This window comes from Artemia franciscana, chromosome 2, assembly GCF_032884065.1.
Source record: "Artemia franciscana chromosome 2, ASM3288406v1, whole genome shotgun sequence".
In the NCBI taxonomy this organism is placed as follows: Eukaryota; Metazoa; Arthropoda; class Branchiopoda; order Anostraca; family Artemiidae; genus Artemia; species Artemia franciscana.
The window spans coordinates 44,126,489-44,149,128 of NC_088864.1; the positions used below are offsets into that span (position 1 = coordinate 44,126,489).

Consider the following 22,640-nt stretch of genomic DNA (forward strand, 5'->3'; position numbering starts at 1 on the left):
TCGAGAGCTATGCTCCAATCATAAAAGATCACAAAAAAATAAGTTACTTAAAAAAAACTCAGAAATTATAATGAATCGTAACAATTATTAAGAATGTTTATTTACTAATTCTATAGTTTTTATCATCTAGTCTATTAGCCTCTTTGCTTTAGGCTTCTTTGTTGCTTTCACTGAGACATATTTGAGTTTTGACAGCCGCTCGTTGGAATCAACAGATATGGAACAATCTTACATCATTCTTTATAATATATTTACTAAAAAGACATAGAAAAAAGCTTTCGGCTTTTCTTAGCTATATGTAGTAAAGATCAGGGAATAAGGCAGTGGAGCCACTCAAATATGACATCCTACCCCAGAGTGTTGGTTCATCAAAGATGTGGTATACAAAGACACGGTTTTGTCAAAAATTGTGGATTTTATTCTAATATCATGTTACAAAAAGTAAATACATGTTGCAACTTCCTTTCAAATGGGCCACGAAACACATCTCAATGGTATTTCAGCGCTCCACTATCATTGGTATGAAAAGGAAGCAAAGAAGCAATACAATAATGATAAAAAAAACATGAGACACATAACTGCTTCCTACGTGAAAAAGCGATTTTCCTTGTTACTCAAGACGGGAGAATGTAATTCCTCTGAATTGGGTTCTCGGCTATGATAATGCTGCAGTTTAATTTAAATCCAACACTATTTTGTTTTGGTTTTGGCTATTTTTTAGATTTACACAAATTTGTTTTGGCAACAATTTTTTACCATTAAGATTAATCGAAATAATAATTACCATTCCTAAAACAGGACGCGGGTTCGAATTCCAGTGTACCCAATTGTTCAGTTTGGGACGGGGGTCAGTGAGGTGACTCTGTAAGCTTAGCCAGAGTCGACCCAGCTCTAAATGGGTACCTGGAGAAATCTGGGGATGGTAAACAGGAAGGGTGTGCGAAAGTACAGGACGGTTGACCCCCAACCCCCCATTGCACTTCCTGGCTGAAGGGCCAAGAAATGGAGATCAGCACCGCCGGTAGGGACTGTAAAGTCTAATGCCGTATCCTTTACCTTTTTTATTCCTAAAACAGCTTCAAACGGTCATTCTTTCTCACTTAGAAATTCTTTTTCAAAAGATGTTTTTGAATTGTCGGTTACTGTGGGCTAGCGTTTGTTCTCTACTAGGCTGCCCGGAGGGGGGGGGGTAGCCATGAAATGACAAAACAAGATTAAAGTAATTCATTGATTATCATGTAATCGTAAACTATTCTTGAGCATCTATATCCTGAATTTGCCAGGACCAAAATTAAAGCTGCTTCACTTATGGAAAATCAATTGAACTTAAAACTGCTTATTCAGGATATAATATGAGAGACTACTTTAATAAATTAGTATATTTAACCATTTGTTTCGGTAAAGTTAAGTAAGAAGGTAGGATATTCTTTTTTTATTTAATGGCACAAATAAAAATCAGCTATCTTATTAATCCAGTAATCTATACTTTGCGTTTACAAAATTCATACACTTTATATAGCAATATGATAAAGCCAGTTAAACCACTGATTTTTGTTTTTCAGTCAGAATATGCTGCTTCTTACAATAAAAAATACAATCTTACTTGTTTGATTATAAGGGGATATTTCGTAATCCTTTGCACTGGTTGAAGCAGAAAAGCAGAAAGCGGCAGGCCTTTTGACTTTGGATGTTGTTGACAACGCTTCAAGAGATCCCGAAAGGTGTATGAATTTTCAACCTTATTTTGAATAAAAGCTGCAGCTCCAAGTTGACGACTGCAGTATCGAATATACGGTGACATGTTTGGCAGCTATAAAGGATTTCAGTTTTTACTCATTGCGTTAGTCCTGTACGCACAAAGTATGTCCGAAATGTACAAAATATTTATAAAAAGTACTTGACTCGCGTAGGATTTACAAAAGACAGTAAGTTCCTCAGGCACAAAAGACAGTATAAGAAACATCTTTTCATGATGCAGCTTTAAAAACAGGAAAAAGAATGCACGCAAAATAGCTCTGAACTGCGTTGGAAATCCATCTGTAACTATTTCCGTTGACCTCGGGGGGAGGGGCAGAGGGCATTTCGAAAAAACTTCCGAGCTTCTTTTTTTTTAAACAAAATTTTATCAGATGGATAAAACCTAACGAGTAAAATGGATATAAAACTAGAAAAATATCAGGTACGCATGCTCAGCTGCAATATTTATGTAAAACACATTTATGCTTTCGTAGTCTGCTCCATTCGACGAGTCTTGAAGAATTACGGATATAGATCCCCTAGCCAAATTTACCAAATTTGTCAAATGGCAGGTGCAAAAAAAAAATTTCATATATTATTAGATAAAAAATAAGAGATTCTAAAGCTAATATATTTTAAAAGAAATAAAAGGCTGTTCCTTAGCCTAGACCTACATTAGTATTTTTATGATAGACCTCATTAAAATATCTATTTATATATTTTATTCTGTGATCATTCATCCGACTTGCGGCCTACTTTAAAACGAAAAAAAAAAACAGAAGAAGAAGAAGAACAAAAAACAAAATGAGTAGGCACTTACACTCTCACACAAGATGTCTCCGACCATAAGCACAATCCCGTTCTGAGAATTCTTCTCTCGAAGTTGAAGGGCCCTGAAATCAAATGTTCATCCTCAACTATAGTAATAGCTACTATTTCTAGTAATCTTCGGTTTTGAATTACAATAAGCAATTAAAAGTCAATAAGGAAATATACTTATATAATACATATAATTGAGAGTTTAATACCCCCCTCTCAACCTACCCCAAAAGTTTCAAATTAGTACCCTGAGTCATTCTTGGGATATCAGATATATGTCCTTTTAACAACCTGAATGCAAGTAGTGAATTTTTATTTTATTTCGACATCCACTCAAAATTTCCTGGAAGTTTCACCTTAATATCTTTAAACGTTCCTATGGTATTGCAGAGACGCCCTTTTGACAATCTGGATGCACAGGGCGCCTTTTGACTTAGTTTAACATGCCCTGAAAGCTTCGATTTCATACCTTTGGCTGTTCTGAAATATTAATGATACACCTTTTTGACAATATAAATGAACAAAGCGTCTTTGATTCAGTTCAACATGCCCTATAAACTTGAACTTAATATCCTCAGTTAATATCCTCAGTCAAGTTCCTGAGAAATTGCACATACGCCTTTTGGACAATTTAGATAAGCAAATTATCTTTTAATTTAGTTTAATATGCCCTGAAAGTTTCAACTTAACACCCTCAGCCGTTCTTGAGATATTGCAGGTACAACTTTTTAGCAGCCGGGATGCACATAGTGCCTTCAAATTAGTTCGAAAATAACCTCAACATTTACTCAAAGTTTCAATACCGGGTAGGACATGTTCAAAAATACTATGGGTAGTCGGTCCTGAGATATTAAAAACACACGTTTTAGTCAATCTGGAAGCTCGTAGGGTCTTTTGATTTATTCCTACAGCTTCCTCAACCTCCCATGAAAGTCTAAGCATAATACGCTTAAACGTTCCTGAGATATTGCAAAATACACTTTTTTGACAACCTGGACGCATATAGTGTGTTTTTAGTTAGTTCAACTTTCCATGAGATATTCAAATTGATAGCCTTAGCCGTTCCTGAAATAGTGTGGATATGACTTTTAGAATACCTATATACGCATATTGTCTTTTGAATTAATCAAAAATCCTCTCAGTCCTTTTTGAAAGTTTCAAATTAATATCCTTAGCCTTGAAATTACAGATGCGTCGCTTTGACAACCTAGATACAGATAATGTTTTGTTTAAGTTCAACACCCCCCTTAATACCTCCTGAAAGTTTCAACTGAATAATTTAGCCGTTCCTGAGATATTGCTGATATACCCTTATGAAGACCTAGATACACATATTGTCTTTTGATTTGCTTTTTAATGCCTTGAAAGGTCCGACTTAATATCCTTAGCTGCTCTGGAGATATTGTAGATAAAACCTTTTGGCAACATGGATGTATGTATTGTCTTTTGTTTTAATCACCCCCCCCTCAACATTCCCTGAAAGTGTCAGCTTTAATACCTTTAGCTGATCCTGAGATATTGCGGAAATGTCATCTTGACGACGTAGATGCACTTACAGTCTTTTGATTTACATCAATACCTTTCTGAACATTCCCAAAAAGTTTCAACTTAGTACCCTTAGCCGGTTTTGAGATATGCACATGCGTAGTTTTGGCAACATGGAGGCACATAGTGTCTTTCGATTCAAAATCCCCCCTAAAATGTCCCCTTAGTCTTGTGTATTAGTTGCGCAATACATATACTAACAAGAGCTAAGAGCTCATATGGCACTTGTGACGAGGCAAGAAGAGCCAAGAGCCAAGAGATCTTATGGTATGAGCTCTAACAAAATTCTATGAATCAATAGATTGATTTAAAAAAAAAACAAGAGGCTTAATGCCGGTCAGGATTTAAAATAAGAGCTCTGAGTCACGATGTCCTTCTAAATATCAAAATTCATTAAGATCCGATCACCCACTCGTAATTTATAAATACCTAATTTTTTCTAATTTTTCCTCTTCCTTTAGCCCCCCAGATGATCGAATCTGGGAAAACGACTTTATCAGGTCAAATTGTGCAGCTCCCTGACAGGCCTACCAGTTTTCATCGTCCTAGCACGTCCAGAAGCACCAAACTCGCCAAATTACTGAGCCCCTCCCCCACTCCCCCAAAGAGAGCTCCAGTACGGTTCTGTCAATCACGTATCAAGGACATTTGCTAATTCTATCCACCAAGCTTCATCCCGATTCCTCCACTCCAAGTGTTTTCCAAGATTTCCCCCTTCAACTCCCCCCAATGTCAAACGATCTGGTCGGGATTTGAAATAAGAGCTCTGAGACATGAATTCCTTCTAAATATAAATTTCATTGAGATCTGATCACCTATCCGTAAGATAAAAATACCCCAATTTTCACGTTTTCCAAGAATTCCGGTTTCCTCTTCCAACACCCCCCAATGTCACAGGATTTGGTCGGAATTTAAAATTAGAGCTTTAAAGCACAAGATCCTTCTAAATATCAAATTTCATTAAGATCTGGTCACCCTTTCGTAAGTTACAAATACCTCAATTTTCAAAATTACCCCCCCCCCCCAACTCCACCAAAGAGAGCAGATCCAGTCCGGTTATGTCAGTCACGTATCTTAGACAGGTTTCTATTCTTCCCATCCAGTTTCATCCTGATCTCACCGCTTTAAGTATTTTCTAAGATTGCCGGTCCCCCCAACTGCCTCCCCCCCTAATTACGCTTGATCCGGTTGAGATTTAAAATAAGAGATCTGAGTTACGAGCTCCTTCTAAATATGAAGTTTCATGAAGATCCGATCACTCCTTCGTAAGTTAAAAATACGTCATTTTTTCTAATTTTTCAGAATTAACCCCCCTTCCAATAGAGCGTATCCATTCCAATTATGTAAATCACGTATCTAAGACTTCTGCTTATTTTTCCCACCAAGTTTCATCCCGATCCCTCCATTCTAAGCGTTATCCATGATTTTAGGTTCCCCAACCCCAAACTCCCTCCAATGTCACCAGATCCAGTCGGGATTTAAACTAAGAGCTTTGAGACACGATATCCTTCTAAATATCAAATTTCATTGAGATCCGATCACCCGTTCGTAAGTTAAAAATACCTTCTAATTTTTCATAATTACCCCCCCCCCCCAACTACCCCAAAGAGAGCGGATCCGTTCCGGTTATGTCAATCATGTATCTAGGACTTGTGCGTATTTTTTCCACCAAGTTTCATCCCGATCCCTCCACTCCAAGTGTTTTCCAAGTTTTAGGTTTCCCCTACCTCCCCCCCCCCCCAATGTCACCAAATCCGGTCGGGATTTAAAATAAGACCTCTGAGACACGATATCCTTCTAAATATGAAATTTCATTGAGATCCGATCACCCGTTCGTAAGTTAAAAATACCTCATTTTTTCTAATTTTTCAGAATTATCCCCCCCCAACTACCCCAAAGAGAGCGGATCTGTTCCAGTTATGTCAATCATGTATCTAGGACTTGTGCTTATTTTTCCCACCAAGCTTCATCCCGATCCCTCCACTCTAAGTGTTTTCCAAGATTTTAGGTTTCCCCCTCCCAGCTCCCCCCAATGTCACCAGATCCGGTCGGGATTCAAAATAACAGCTTTGAGACATGATATCCTTCCAAACATCAAATTTCATTAAGATCTGATCAACCGTTCGTAAGTTAAAAATACTTAATTTTTTCTATTTTTTCCGAATTAACGGGCCCCCCACTCCCCCCCCCCCCAGATGGTCAAATCAGAAAAACGACTATTTTCTAATTTAATCTGGTCTGGTCTCTGATACGCCTGCCAAATTTCATCGTCCTAGCTTACCTGGAAGTGCCTAAAGTAGCAAAACCTGGACCAACAGACCGACAGAATTTGCGATTGCTATATGTCACTTGGTTAATACCAAGTGCCATAAAAACAGGATTCTAAGACCAAATTCCACTATAAGACAAATCTTAGTGACATAATTCAAATACCTTAATAGCTTGTTACTGCTTCCAATTAGATCTTCCCAGTTGGCAAAAATGTCAAGCACTTCTTCTTCTGTAATTACACGAGACTCTGCTATGGGCTTTTCAAAAACCTACGCAAAAGAGAAACAGAAAGTATTCTATCTGAAATTCGACAACCTTTCCGTGCTGAACGAAAAATAATTTAAACATCATTATTCACATGATAGAAATGACGGGATAAGTTAACGAAGACACAAAATAATGATTCAAAGGCACGAATTATTTGAATACACAACCCGTAAAAAAGTTAACTGAAGAAAATGACCCTGTAAGAAGACGCATACTATCTTGCATTGGGGATTTCCATATATTTGTACAATTTTATAGAACTAGCGCTTTACTGAAAACACAAGACTGGAGCAACAAAACAAGCTAGTCAAAACAATTTTGTATCCCATGTGCAAAAACAAATTTTCTTTTAATCACGGATATATATAGCAAGAACTTAGGTGTACTTCAAAAGAACCATGCTATCAAAATTAAAATACACTCCTTAAAAAATAAAGTTACCGATTCTGGTCAATCATTTAACAATGCGTGGGAAATAACTAAATGTCTCCATTTGAATTATGATCATTAAATATCACAAACGTCTAACCATTTTCAATTAAATCAAGTAGTGAAATGGGAAGGTAAATCTCTCCTGGGTCTGATTTCTTAGACGATTTAAAAAGGTAGCGAAATGAATGCATTTTTAGAGGATTTGAAGGTTCAGGGTTCCAGATTATTTTGAAAATAAACGTCAACTTGGGAATAAATGAAAATGAAAAAGTAATGTTAGGTACAAATGGAATTCATCTTTATTACATAGGTAGTATTATCCGTAAAAACTAGAGTGTGGATAAAATATATGAAGTAGAATAGCGATTATGTGTGATATTTTGTACGAATGTGAAAATTTGATAGATTAGAGAAATAACTCTTAAAACTAGGACTAGGATACTAAGGGCCACAGTACTTACAGTTGTCAAGTACAGCTCAGAAATCTTTTGGTCACGTTTGATTTTACGCGACCAATCTGTTATTTATAAGCCAAATCCAGAGATGATAGACTAAATTTGTGACTCTGTAAAAGTAGAATATATATGATTCAGCAATTATTTCTGTTTCTTCTTCCTATTTTTTCACTTTCTTGAGATGACACCGACAATTTTCAGCACTTAGTCAAATATGGGACAGCAAAAACTTTACAAAGAAGAAGAAAGCATCAGAGATAAAATAGATACATACCTCAATGACTGTCGTTAGATCTTGAACAAAGCTTTCCTCGGTAGAAATTAGTTCCTTTATAGACGCCTGACGTTTACTTTCTATGGGGTTGAGATCGGCTGATTGTGAATGCGATTTTCCACTCGGCGAATCAGTTGCTACAAAATATTCAAGGTCATTAACGGCGAATTTACTTGATCTGCAAACACCGACGTAAACAGAAATACTTTTTTTTTCTTCTTTTTTTAACGGAAGAAGTTTTTTATAAGGAAATTAAGTCACTTCGGATGGAAATTTTATAGTTTGATTTACGTCGAAATTCTCACCGTATTTTTCACACCCTGATTTCTACTCACAGTTATTAAGCCAAAAACAAATCTAGAAACTTATTGTTTGACGCTAAAACGAATCACTTGACCATTTAAAACAAGCATAATAGAGGAAGCGTACAAAAAATTATAAATATATTTCTCTACTGTTTATTGATAATACGAAAAAAACATGGAGTGGTGAGACAAGATGCCTCGAGGCTTGAATCCCAAACTAAAAAAGGAAAGCTCTGAAGATGAATTTGTGGATTTTGGCTTTTATAGATGTCAGTAATAATCCCAATCTTTAGGAAACTAAAAGCTAAACTAAGCTCTGCAGTTACTTACAATCGTAGAAAAAATACTGGTCTAGCTATTAACTTGCAGCGTAAACTTGACCCATATGTTTCCTAAAATGATTTCATGCAAAATCTTACCCATTTTTCGAAACAGTATTACTGTTTTTGACGGTTTTCTCAAGAGTATGTGTCTATAGCTATCATGTGACGTTTGGCCCAAATTCTCCTAAATATGCTCAATTTCTTGTACTAAATCGCTTTTAACATGCTTAAATCTTTTTCTTATCTCGTATGAAAAAGTGCAGAATTTTTCCAACCACAAATTCTAAGTCTTTGTTGCAAATTAGGAGAAAATCGGATTTTTTTTTTTTTTTTTTTTTAATGAAGAATAAAGAGTAAAAATAGTAAAGTAAATAATGAAAGTAAAGAGTATGAAAGAGTAAGAATAAAGAGTAAAGAATAAAGAGTGTTACTACTGTTTTTGTTTTGGTTTAATCATAAATGTTTTCTCTCTCTTTCTCTCTCTAGTGGCATAGAAACTTAAACGAACAGAAATTATTCCATATATGAGTTAGCTGCCCCCCTCTCCCACTATTTAGGGTAATTGTTAGATCCACTTAGCTGAAAAGAAATTACTGCATATATGAGGGGGGTCTGCCCCTTCCCCTTCATCTTAAAACCTCTGAAAGCTGAAAGCTCTTTCACTGAAAGCACTTTACTGTTGCACTAATAATGAATGCAACAAATGTAGTTAAGGGGCAATTGCCATTGATATTTATCGATTGACCTTGAAGACATTTACATGTAATTTGTATTGATTAAAAGAACTGCTCGTCAATAGCTCTTCTATTCTTGAGGGGTTAGTGAAATTTCATTTTACCCCATTTTAAATAACCTTCTTTGAGCAGTCATTGTTCCCACATTGTAACTCTTAATTCCCACAAATATTGCTTCAGATTAGTGTTGTAACTGGTAAAATTGGTCACGGTAAAATTGGGTATTTTACCGTAGTTTTACGGACCCCCGTAAAATTGTTATTTTACTTGTTTTACATAATTTACGTATTTTACATAATTTACGTATTTTACCCATTTTCCGGTATTTTACGTTTTAACCGGTATTTAACATATTTTACTGACATATTTTACGACGCCTTGCAATTTTCAGAGCACAAAAGCGCGGAGAGGCTGGCAGAAAAAAAATATTCAATATGATTTTGTTCTGTATATAGCTGTGTTCCTCGGTTTAAAAGGCGTCCCTAAAAGGTCTGTCTGACTTAGGTCTCTTGTTATCAGAACGGTGAAGCGTATTATAGTACAGGTAATTATAATTTTAAAATGGTAAAATATTAGCTGAAATAAAATTACATTAGTTCTGTGAACTGTTAAAGACAGAAAGGCTACAAGCAGGATTGACATATGACAAACAATACAAAAAATAGTAATTACTAAATAGCCGAGAAAAAATAAGGGCAATGTCAGCCAACAGACAAAAAACAAGCGAAAATGATAGAGGTAGATATTTCGTCGCGGACTTCCGCCCGGTCGTCTTCAGTGCTCCAAAAAAAAAAGGAATACTAACCTCTTGAATTAATTCTAACTGAGCAGAAAAAAAAGACTAAATCAAACAAACCGAAAAACCAAGTCAGAATAAATGAAAGACTATTCGCCAATATGATTGGGCAAGGATTCTCTGCTTATTGATTGACTTAGATTGTCTACTAACTAATTTTTATTAAAAGTGTGGTTAGATGATCTTAACGTAAACTAAGGCAAATTTTATTTGAATCCTTTAATTTTAAGTTATTATAAATTGGGTATTTAGTAATACCCGAAAAGTCTCTATTTATGGATTTTTCTTAATCTCTATTGCCTATCTAAAAGAATCTGGGAAGCCATTCACTTCAAATATTAAAGTTGCCCTATCAAAAAGAAATAAATGATCTGGATTTTCAACAATGTGGAGGGCCAAAGCAGAATTAATATCACCATTTTTATTATAAATTTCACATCTCAGAGAAATCCTGTATTCATGCCGTCTTTCCCAGGAAGCTGGAGTTTACCCCCTTTCCCCTGGAAAATATCCCCCCATGGAATAACCGCTCCCCAGCAAAAAATTGCCACCTATTTTCCCCTTGAATAATTTCAGATTTTCCTTATAAGGGAAATTGAAATTTCTACTCTCCTGTTTAAGTCAGAGGCAACCGCTTTGCATTACCTATGGTAAAGACTCATAAGGGTACATATGTATTAATATTTGTTCATTTATTTTTTTCCCTGAGGCACTTCATATAGAAGGGGTTGTCGAATGACCTTTGGAGGGGACTCAGTCGATTGGATTCGAAAGTTCCACTACTCTTTTCTAAGATTTAGCCTGCTTTTCAACGAATTGCTGCCGAATAAGTTGTTACGAACTACAATGTCTAAAAGACATTCTTATTCTAGTTTAACGGCCCTTGTGTTTCAGCAGTTTTTTTTAAATAATCTTCAGATAAATAGAGAATTAGCTATAAAGGAGAGACGATGGGAGTGTGGAGGTAGAAACTGATATACAATCCTCAGGCCCGTATTCAGGAATTTTGCATGGGAATTCGGAACAGACACGGTCACCTGCATCAGAACCTTAGTCTGAAGGAGAGGAGCTAGATTTACAAACAAATCCTGTTGAAGACAGTCTTAATGACTGTGAAAGTGACTGAATGTTCTACTCCAGCTCTTAGTTAATCAAAGTCATCAAAATGCTATAAAAAATCTTTTTATTTGTATTCGGTACTTTTATAAATAAATAAAAAATGACATGCATATTATATGAAGAATGTGGCTGATTACAGCTATTCAAATATGCAAGGCTATTAGGAAACATTTCTTAGGCTTAAATGTAGAAAAAAAACTAATAGGATTTTACTCTCAAATAATGGTAAATTTAGTTTGTTTGTTTTTTTTAATTCATTTTTTTACAAAATGGATGGATTGCATTTTTTTTACAAAATGGATTGCTGAGATATTACCCTAGACAAAAGATTACCAGAGGGATAAACTAGACAATTAATTAAATTGATGAAACTCTAGATGATGGGGCATTAGCTGTTTTTAAGCCCAGGAAAATCAGAATCATAAAAAATTTTATTAAAAGGTTAAATGATGCTTAAAAAGAAATGCTCAACTGGTCTTGTAGCTAAGCTACAGGGCAACTCTAAAACACCAATTTTACCCTTTATTTCCTAGAGAGTACCTAATTTTACCTTATTTTACCAATTTTACCTTATTTTACCAGTTTTACCTTATTTTACTTAACGACTTTTATTTTACGGCAATTTTGCAACAACTTCTAATGTTAGATGTCTTAACGAGAAGAATTTAGGCACCTCCCCTTTTTACTTTCCATGGAGGTTGGATCAAGCTTTGATCCCCTACCTAGAACCAAAATTAAAACAATAGCCATTACTTCCAAACTAAGTTTGGCAAACGTTTTTACGATCCCTATCGTAAAACACGATACCCACGCTATGGGACGGGGGGGGGGGGGCAACTGCCCCCAGATCCCAGTTTACCCCCGAGCTAAAATTTCATGTCTTCAAAAGTTTATCAAAACTAAGATAAGTCTACATTATTCTAGCATCCACAGAAACGGGTCAGTTTTCTTTAGTATATCTTTGCCTTTATGGTATTATATGGCTCACTTTTCTGTTTTCACTGTTATTTTCACTTCACTTGAGAAAATTGGCTTCAACTTCAATCCCCTTCCCCTCTCCAAGATTTTGACAAAATGATGTCAAATAGATAATACTGCTAAGAAGAGATTAATCAGCCAAAGAGTCGACAAAAAAATACAAAACAAAAAAAAAACAGAAGAATTATCAATTAACCACGATCATGTGTATTTTTATGTTGCTGACTACTACTACTACTACTAACAACTCACCACAGCCCGAATCCGCCTGAGTCCAACACAGCTAAGCACGCTCCTCCTCCACCCTAATCTACTGAAAGTTTCCCTCTTTACACCCCCCCCAGGAAGTTCCCATTTCCCTTAAATCTTTCTATATGACATCCTCCCACCCCAACCGCCGACGACCTGCTTTCCGTCTAGCCATAGATGGTTGGCCGAAGAGGACAATCTTAAGCAATCTGTCATCATCCATCCACACAACGTACCCTAGCCATCTCAACCTTTCCCTCATTATAGCTCTAGAAAGCGGGATTGAACCACACTTTTCGTACAGCCTTCTGTGTGAAATACGGTCAGTCATCCGGGTACCCAAAATGATCCGTAAGCACTTTCTCTGGAAAACATCTAGCAAATCTTCCTCCGTTTTTCGGAGCGGCCATAATTCAGAACCATATCTGATTGCTGTCATCACTTTAGCTTCTAATATTCTATACGCCGCAATAAGCCCACGCAAGCATGGCTTCCAGCGATGGGAACCGAGGAAGAAGCTTACAACAGAACCAAAGAATACAAGGAAAATGCAATAAAAAGATATATTTTAAAATATATAACCTTGCATTATTTTTAATATTGATTATACAAACTGTTATATTTTTCTTCTTGTCCTAGAAAATACACGCATGTCGTGTATAGGCCAGAGGCAGGGGCGAAAACCCGTGTTTTATTAGCTTAGAAATTACCCCCTCCACGTCACCTTGAACCGTCTTCGGGCACTCCTAGACGAACTTCCAGTAACCTTTCTTCTTTTCAAAACTCCTAATCTGTCCAATAGGGTACAAGCCTTATCAAATATAGTCAAGGAAATACATGTCTCAGCTAATTATGGCTTAAGCTTCTTTTGGCACAATAATCCTACCATAACTCGCAATGACTTGTCAGAAGAAAGCAAAAAGAAAAAAAAAGATGAATACAGAAAAGTACCCCTAAAAACAAGCAAAGTTTATAACAGTGATCAGTTCATAAATTTATTATTTCAAACGTTAACAGACAAACTAATCAGACAACACTAAATGTAACAGCAAGAAATAAATTTAAACTTCTAAGCATTAGACAACAACAACAACTTAGCAAACACTTGGAAAAGATACAATTGGAGTTACTAAAGGGTTCAATCTAACTTACAGCTGAACTGTTCAGACATTATCATAAAGAAGAGAATATTAAAACACGCAAAAAACATTTCCTCTTTTTGCACAGAAACAAGTTCCAAACTTCGCAGAAATCCACATACCCCAAGTTTCCCCAATCTATTTAAACAAAATCGATCCCTATGGATCTTAGAGTTCTTAGCAACAATCCTTGTTTTAATTATCCTTGTCCCACTCAACCACTTATAATTAAACCCCATTTGAAACCAGTAACTTTTTAAACCATATGTGGAATAAAACAACGTTTATTTGTCTTATTCCTACATAAAAAAGACAATATTGATACAAGAATTATTCTTGCACGTATTAATTATTTTTCTTTGATATCCTGAGACACATATCCCTCTTCATGCTTAAACTTCGATTAAAAGGCCTTTATACACCAGGAGATGAAAAATGTGGCTGTGGTAATTTAAAGATTCCTCATAGCTTACACAAAAGCTATAGCGTAAAACCTACATACAGCCAGAAGTAGCCTCGATTCTTTAATACACAAAAACGAATAGATAGGAACGTACACGATTTATAGCCTACATTCGTAACCTCAAGAAGCTTTATCAATTGGTTGCATCTGTTTCACCACATATTATTTGACTCTAAAGATATTTCAAAATTGCAAAGTTCTACGAAATGAAGCTTTTGATATGAAGATTGTTTTGCTGCATCTTTGATTCAAAAAAACCTTTCTGAACAAATAAGGCATTGCTAATAATAGAAGAGTTAAACTCGATACGAAAGAATTATATTTGCTAATAAAGTTGGACTATCTGATTACATGAATTTAACCTAAGTAGAGGTTCGTTTATACTAGGATTGATCTTGTGGCAACAAAAAGCTGGAGAGCCAAATAAATCAAAGAACAAAACTCTTCATTATACGATACACTTCTTAGCAGATTTCAATCTTTATAAGACTGAAAGAATTTATAAAACTTCGTTTTTTGATTACAAGAGAAAAACTCGCATAATTTTTTGGAGAATTATTATTCTCTATATAAGTGAAAAATATCTTCAGAGTTTTCTGGCCTATTCTCGTTCGATGGTCTGAACAGTTTCAATGGCCTTGAATTTGTGCATGAACATTACAGCAAGGTTGTGACAGGAGTAGAATTTCCTTTCGACAGCAGGATTCAGATCAAGTAGTGACAAAATGCCTTTATGGGGGCAAATATTCCGTTGACTTTTGTTTCAGAGTGAATCAATTCATTTCTTCAGCTGACAAAAGTATGTCGTGTAGAAATGGAAGCTTCCTTTTTATGGTGGAACGGACATCTCAACCAGCATTCATATGATGACGTCGCGCTGCTTGGTTGTTTCCGCTTGACAAATTTTGCCGTCTTGTCAGGGTTTGAATAAGCAGGTTTTTCTATATTGAAATCAGCAATATGTTTAAACGAGCTTCCACATAATCAATACACAGCAGACAAGTTCAAATCCATGCAATCTCAAGAACCACATTCGTTTAGTAGAACTAACTCCTGCATTTTCTAAATTTTCCTTTTCTGAGCAAAGCTCGTCAAGAGAATAATGTAGTTTCCAAACACCTTTTTGGAAAATTTTTCACTCAACGAAAAAATTCCAGCTCAAAGCCAACCAAACAAAGTTTTCAACTTCTTCAATGCAAAATTCATATCAAGATCTTCACAGGACAATTAGGATAAAATTCTCAAACTAAAGACAATTCATAGCAGCTGCTGGTCTTCAAGTCGTGAACACGATGACAGACTTTTAGAAAATTTATTCATTAGCCAGGATAAAACAAAGGATATGTACTCTCACAAACGATTTAAAGCTGTGTAAACAAACCTAGTTTCAACAGAATATGCACAGAAAAAAAACTTCTTTCATTTAGCAGATGAACTTCAGTACGTTAGATTAACAAAATATATTGTCTATTTGTTTTAATAGATTCACAACTCTCGCAGTAACTTGGACAAGAAAATAAAGCTTAGAACTGCATGCTTAGGCTGCAAGTTGCTAAGCAACGGTTCTCAATGTTTTTCAGGGAACATCTGAAGAAGGATTCAAGGACTTAACTATAAATACAATTGATCAGATCTAGCAGTTGAATAAACTATCTTCAATACGAGTTATCTATCTTACATTTACTATCATCATTAAAAGCAAAACGCTAATTTAAAGGGAAAAACATTTTGAATCTATTTTGAAGGAATGACGCTTTCAATTACTTCAACAGCCAATAGTGAAAAACAACAAAAAAATAGTTAAGCAAAATAAATACCAACATAAATATAGAGATTCCCGATCACAACACTGTGGGTTAGTTAAATGAAGAAGGGAAAAAAATATCATACGGTTGACAAAGCAGCCCTGAACTTTTTTTCAGAAAAAATGTCAAAATGAACCTCATTTCAAAAATACAACTTTTACAAATGTACTTGAATTTTATTACGCTATTATTACATCTTAGCCAACAAAACATGGAATAAACACAGAACAAACACCCCAAAACGAATGAGATTCAATGAACACAAACAAAAAACATACTCTGATTCCATTAAAACATCAACTTGTTTGAAAAAATTAGCCCCTTTATCTTATCATTAGAATCTTAAAAGTTCACTCCTGCAAAATTTCTTACTAATTTTACCGAAAATTATTATTAAGACGTAGCATGTAAGGATTGCAGTAAGACATCCATGGAGAAGAAAGCAATTAGTTAAAGTGATAACTAAACATAATTCTGTCTCGAAAGCAATTTCAGAAGAAAAAGACAGGTTGGATGTAGAAGTTAGAAAGTAAAAAAACAAGGGTCTTAATTAGTTCTACTAATTAGTTTTACTAAATGTTTTAATTTATTTTTATTAGACTTCATTTTATGAAAACTGCGGACAGTGTCCATGTAATGCAAGATCAACAGCCAAGTGTTTTTTCACAAGTTCTAGTGATTTTTCTGCGTCTTAGTTGTGTTTTTCTCTCTTATAATATCTTATAGTAATTATTTGGAAAAAACTGTCAATATTTATTTTGTCTTTTCCTGGAATTTTGCTTCTGCTTATGATTCTCTACTCAAGCGATTCTTAGGCGATTTGTTTAATAATATTTCTTTTCTAAGATTTCAAAAAGAAATCAAATGCCCTAGAAAAGCCACATTTCAAGTTAGATTGTTCTTTGTCGGAATTTCCAAGCTAATGAGAGGAAAGTAGACAAAAGCCAGAGCCCCCCTTGTCTTACTAAATAGGGTTCCTGTATAGCACCCTTTCAATAACTGTACCAATATGAGGTTTCATATAAATGTACCAAGTGTATTTTCTCTCATAGAAGTTACAGGATATGGATATAACCATAGTTAATTTCCAAAGATAAAAATAATCTTTAAATAATTTAATTGGAAAAGCACATAATTTTTAAAGCAGTCACTCTTCAACTGAAATTTAATTTGCTGTATTTCATAGCAATTAAGAAAAGGCTAGCTTTAAATAATACCTTTCGGTATTTCGAGCCTTTTATCTATACGTCCATATTTTTCTTTTTTTTTCCATTTCTTTTTTAAAATCGGATTCACTGATTACTCAATTTTTTAAAGATTGAATTTCTTTTTAGTTTAATTTTTTGGACACATATTATAGAGGGATACAAATTACAATAAAACAAAAACAGATCACTCAAACCATTAAGAAAAACTACTACATTTCAAACATACTTTTGAAATATACTTTATACAATAATAATAATAATAAAAGTTCAGAGATGCTTTAACAACAATTTACCAGCCAAATAAATATACTAAAAAGAGTATATACACGAATTAAAAACAAAACTAAATATCGGCTCAGATCTCTTGTATTGCTTAACCTTGAGTTTAACCAAAAACCTTTAAAAGTAAAGACAGCGGTAGTAGTTCACTGATTAAAATTTGGAGACACAATTTCCATTGAAGCAGACAGAATGGGCGAAAGTTACCACAAGCAGACAATAACAGGATTCCTAGAGAAAAGAAATAACCTTTACCAAAATGGTTTCTAGAAAATGCAGTAAAACTTAACCTCTCTAAGAAGAGAAGTAAATTAAAAGCTTAATCCATGTTGATAATGTATCTATTTTAAACAAACTCTATTTCGGCTCGAATGTTTCTATAATAAAGCGCTTAAAACTTATTTGGTTGTTTTTATGGCACTTGGTAAATACCAAGTGGCATATAGCGATCGCAAATTCTGTCGGTCGGTCGGTCTGTCGGTCCCGGTTTTGCTAGTTTAGGCAGTTCCAGATAAGTTGGGATGATGAAATGTGGCAGGCATATCAGGGACCCGAGCGGATTAAATTAGAAATAGTCGTTTCCCCGATTCGACCATATGGGGGACGGTTAATTCGGAAATATTAGAAAAAAATGAGGTATATTTAACTTACGAACCAGTGGTCGGAAATTGGATATTTAGGAGGATATCGTGTCTCAGAGCTCTTTTTTTAAATCCCGACCGGATCCGGTGACATTGGGGGGAGTTGGAGGGGGAACCTAAAATCTTGTAGAATGTTTAGAGTGAAGAGATCGGGATGAAACTTGGTGGGTAGAATAAGCAAATGTCGTAAATACGTTATTGATGTAACCGGACTGGATCCACTCTCTCTGGGAGAGTTAGGGGGGTCCAGTGCTTTGGCGAGTTCGGTACTTCTGGACGTGCTAGGACGATGAAAATAGGTAGGGCGTGTCAGGGACCAGCATAAATTGACTTGACAAAGTCGTTTTCCCCAATTCAACCATCTGGGGGGGGGAGGGGGGCTGAAGGTAGAGGAAAAATTAGAAAAAATGAGGTATTTTTAACTTATGAGTGGGTGATCGGATCTTAACGAATTTTGATATTTAGAAGGACCTCGTGTCTCAGAGCTCTTTTTTTAAATCCCGACCGGCATTAACCCTCTGATTTTCCTTTTAAATTAATAAATTGATTCTTAGAATTTTGCTAGAGCTCATGCCATATGAGCTCTTGGCTCTTCCGACCTCGTCACAAGTTCAAATATGAGGTCTTAGCTCTTATTCTTTACAAAGGCGCCTTTCGTATCCCACATGGGATTTTTTTTGTTGCGATTTTTCTCCGAAAACCTGAGAGCCTTGATGAGAATTTGAATTTATACATATAATATATATATATATATATATATATATATATATATATATATATATATATATATATATATATATATATATATATATATATATATATTTATATATATATATATATATATATATATATATATATATATATATATATATATATATGTATATATATATATATATATATATATATATATATATATATATATATATATATATATATATATATATATATATATATATATATATATATATATATATATATATATATATATATATATATATATATATATATATATATATATATATATATATATATATATATATATATATATATATATATATATATATATATATATATATATATACAAGTAACCAAATCTAGTGGTATTATCAAACAAAGATAATAAGCAATTGTAACAGTTCTTTATCCTCGAATGAGATTTAAAAACCCGAAAACGCATAAGATATATGAAAAAATATTTCAGATACCCGACGAAAACGGCAGATCTTACTAGCAAACATTCGCATCGCCTGTCTAGCTTCTCATACTTTTTTATCAAACAGTTCGTGGTAACGAACTGTAGTAAGGAACGACCCGGCTCAATAGTAACCGAAACTCTAAAAAATGGAATTTTGATATCAATAGTTACATCAAAAGAATCGCATTTTAATGCTGATTTTAAATATATAAGTTTCATCAAGATCAGTTATACCCATCAAAGTTACGAGCCTGAGAAAATTTGCCTCATTTTAGAAAATAGGGGGAAACACCCAATAAAAGTCATACAATCTTAACGAAAATCACATCATCAGATTCAGCGTATCAGAGAACCTTATTGTAGAAGTTTCAAGCTCCTATCTACAAAAATGTGAAATTTCGCATTTTTTGCCAGAAGACAGATTACGGATGCGTGTTTATTTGTTTTTTTGTTTTGTTTCTTTTTTTCCCAGGGGTGATCGCATTGACTAAGTGGTCCTAGAATGTCACGAGAGGGCTCATTCTAACGGAAATTAAAAGTTCTAGTGCCCTTTTTAAGTGACCAAAAAATTGGAGGGCCCCTAGGCCCCCTCCCACGCTCATTTTTCTCCAAAGTCACCGGATCAAAATTCTGAGATAGCAATTTTATTCACCATAGTCGAAAAACTTAATAACTATGTCTTTAGGGACGACTTACTCACCAGCAGTCCCCGTGGGAGGGGCTGCAAGTTACAAACTTTGACCTGTGTTTACATATAGTAATGGTTACTGGGAAGTGTACAGACATTTTCAGGGGGATTTTTTGGTTTAGGGGGGAGAGTTGAGGGGGGTTACGTGGGAGGATATTTCCGTGGAGAAACTTCTCATGGGGGAAGAGAATTTCAATGAAGGGGGTGCAGGATTTTCTAGCACTATTTGAAAAAACAATGAAAAAATAAATATGAAAAGTTTTTTCTACTGAAAGTAAGGAGCAGCATTAAAACTTAAAACAAACAAAAATTATTACGCATATGAGGGGTTTACCTCCTCCTTATGCCTCAGTCTTCAGGCTAAAGTATTTTTAGTAATTTCAACTATTTATTCTACGACCTTTCTGGTTCAGGGGTCATTCTTAAAGAATTGGGACAAAATTTAAGCTTTAGTGTAAAGAGCGAGGTATTAATGAGGGGACAAACCCCCTCATATACATAATAAAAATATACGAATATAGAAGTTCGTTTCGTAGGTTAATTCTTAAGTTACGTATATTTTTTTATTAATAAAAACGATCGTTAATAATTAAAAATACTAGTTGCCTGTTTAAGCACATACTAGATGACTTTTTAAGGACAAAATTTAAGGTTTAGTGTAAAGAGCGAGGTATCGACAAGGGTTAAACCTCCTCATATACGCAATAAAAACATACGAATATAGAAGTTCGCTACGTAAGTTAATTCGTAAGTTACGTATATTTTTTACCAATGAAAACGTTTGTAAAAAATTAAAAGTTCTAGTTGCTTTTTTAAGTAGTCAAAAAATTGGAGGGCAACTAGGCCTCCTCCCTCGCTCATCTTTTCTAAAAATATTCCGATTAATTGCAATTAATTAATATGCAAATTTCGTTTTAATTATTTATGTACGGAGAGCCAAGATCAAAACATGTATTAATTCAAAAACATCCAGAAATTAAATAAAAAAACAAGTTTTTTTAAATGAAAGTAAGGAGCAACATTAAAACTTAAAACGAACAGAAATTTCTCCGTATATAAAAGGGGCTTTTCCTCCTCAACGCCCCGCTCTTTACGCTAAATTTTCTTACTGTTTTAAAAATAGAGTTAAGAGAAAGAGTTAAACTTTAGCGTAAAGAGCGGGGCGTTGAGGAGGAAAAGTCCCTTTTATATTCGGAGTAATTTCTGTTCGTTTTAATTTTTAATGGTGCTCCTTACTTTCATTTAAAAAAACGTTAAAACTTCTTAAAACTCATTTAAAAACTTTTTAAAAGAACTGAATCAATAAAAGTTGGTATATTCTCTTCTAGCATTACAGTACTCCCAAGAATTCATATATACTCGTATACATAGCTCGCTAGCACACAAATAAAAAAAAAGGCTAGCACAAAAAAAGGAAGTGCAATCAATGAAAAAAACTGATAAGGCATTAAAAATAAAAATTATAGGACTTTTATCGTCCTATTATAAATAATATTTGGATTCTTTTTTTGCATTTACAAGACAATTTTATTTTATTGTGCATGCATTGGGAATGTGAATCATCTATAGCTACAAAAAAGCTATTATGCAATAATTTATCAAAGATAGAAATATTAAAATAGATTAAACATTTAAAAAGTCAGATACAGAAAAGACTAATCGTGCTATTTTCAATAGTATCAGTTTCACTTGTAAGTCCAAAAGAACTGTACAGTGAGAATTTCGGCTGCATAGTACGCACCCAGTATTAGCATCACCAGTATCTTTTATGGGTTAAAACCAACCAATTTTTGTTCCCTTTAATTTATGGTATGAATAGTTGTGAAAAACCTTGTGAAAAATCTGTTACTCCTACAGGGAAAAACCAACAATTTCGGCTATTTTATAAGAAGATAGAAATCAACCAATTTTGAGCTGAGATGAAAAGAGAAATCCACTCTTATTAGCGAAGTTTTTCGTATCAAATCGACCAAAGATTTTTTTTTTCGTTTTTTAGCTGATGCGTTTTACTGCATTTCAGAAACCATGCTAAGACCAAGGAATAGAGTGATCCCAGAAAGCAATATAGAAACTAGAGGAAAGAGGTACAAACAAGTTACAAAAGATAACCCTTAAGCAAAACTACTAGAAAATTCTCAATTACAACATTTACGACAAAGCAACATTCAGAAACAAAGAAAGCATGACGCACAAAAACAAGGACTTTCAAATTGGGTTGCAACGGCTCTGGTGGTTTGGTGTATTTTTATATAGATTTACACTAAATTTGTGTAAGATATTCTATTCATAAAACTAAATTTTAAAGCTAGCAGTCTTAAATTTCAGATTAGAAAATGAAAAGTTGGCAAATGCATTGTTACTCAGCAGAATTAACAAAAAAAAAGAAAAGAAAAAAAAGGAATAATGTATTCCTTGTTTCAATAAAATATCAATTTAAGTTTATTTAAATCCATCCTGGAATTTTTCTTTAACATGGAGACTTTTTTTTCAAGCTATTTTTACTAATTTAAAAAAAATTGGGTTAGCTTGGTATGTAGATACACAGGTTGCTCAAAAAACACAATTACCAACAAAAATAAATATCTTGTCCTCTTTTGGTCAAAGTAGGTCTTTTATTCGGCTCGATGTAATACAAAAGTAAAAGTCAAATTTTCTATTCAAGTTTCTATAATCATCTTCGAGATATTAGATGGCCACTACTACTACAAACAACTCACTACAGCACCAAGCCACCTCAGACAAAGACCGCTACGGACGGTCCCCTTCCATCCCAATTTATTCAGAGCCTCCCTCTTTACATCCTCCAAAGATTTTTCAATTTCTCTTGAACCCTATCTGACCACCTCCTCCAACCACATTCCAACCACTTTCCTGGGCTTGGTTTGCGATAACTCCAAGTCACTGAATTGCCGGTTAAA

At 34.4% G+C, this 22,640-nt stretch overlaps 1 protein-coding gene across 4 annotated transcripts in view; it reads right to left on the reverse strand.

Annotated features, from left to right (window-relative positions):
• The window catches only part of LOC136042349 (intersectin-1-like), a 113,694-nt gene that overhangs the window by 30,014 nt on the left and 61,040 nt on the right, over nt 1–22,640 (reverse strand). For all 4 annotated transcript variants that reach the window (XM_065727335.1, XM_065727329.1, XM_065727322.1 and 1 more), the window contains exons 18-21: nt 7,801–7,937; nt 6,535–6,641; nt 2,558–2,630; nt 1,604–1,810 (exon numbers count right to left, since the gene is read on the reverse strand). In XM_065727335.1, the coding sequence (XP_065583407.1) occupies nt 1,604–1,810; nt 2,558–2,630; nt 6,535–6,641; nt 7,801–7,937 (524 nt within the window). The remainder of the gene's footprint in view (nt 1–1,603; nt 1,811–2,557; nt 2,631–6,534; nt 6,642–7,800; nt 7,938–22,640) is intronic.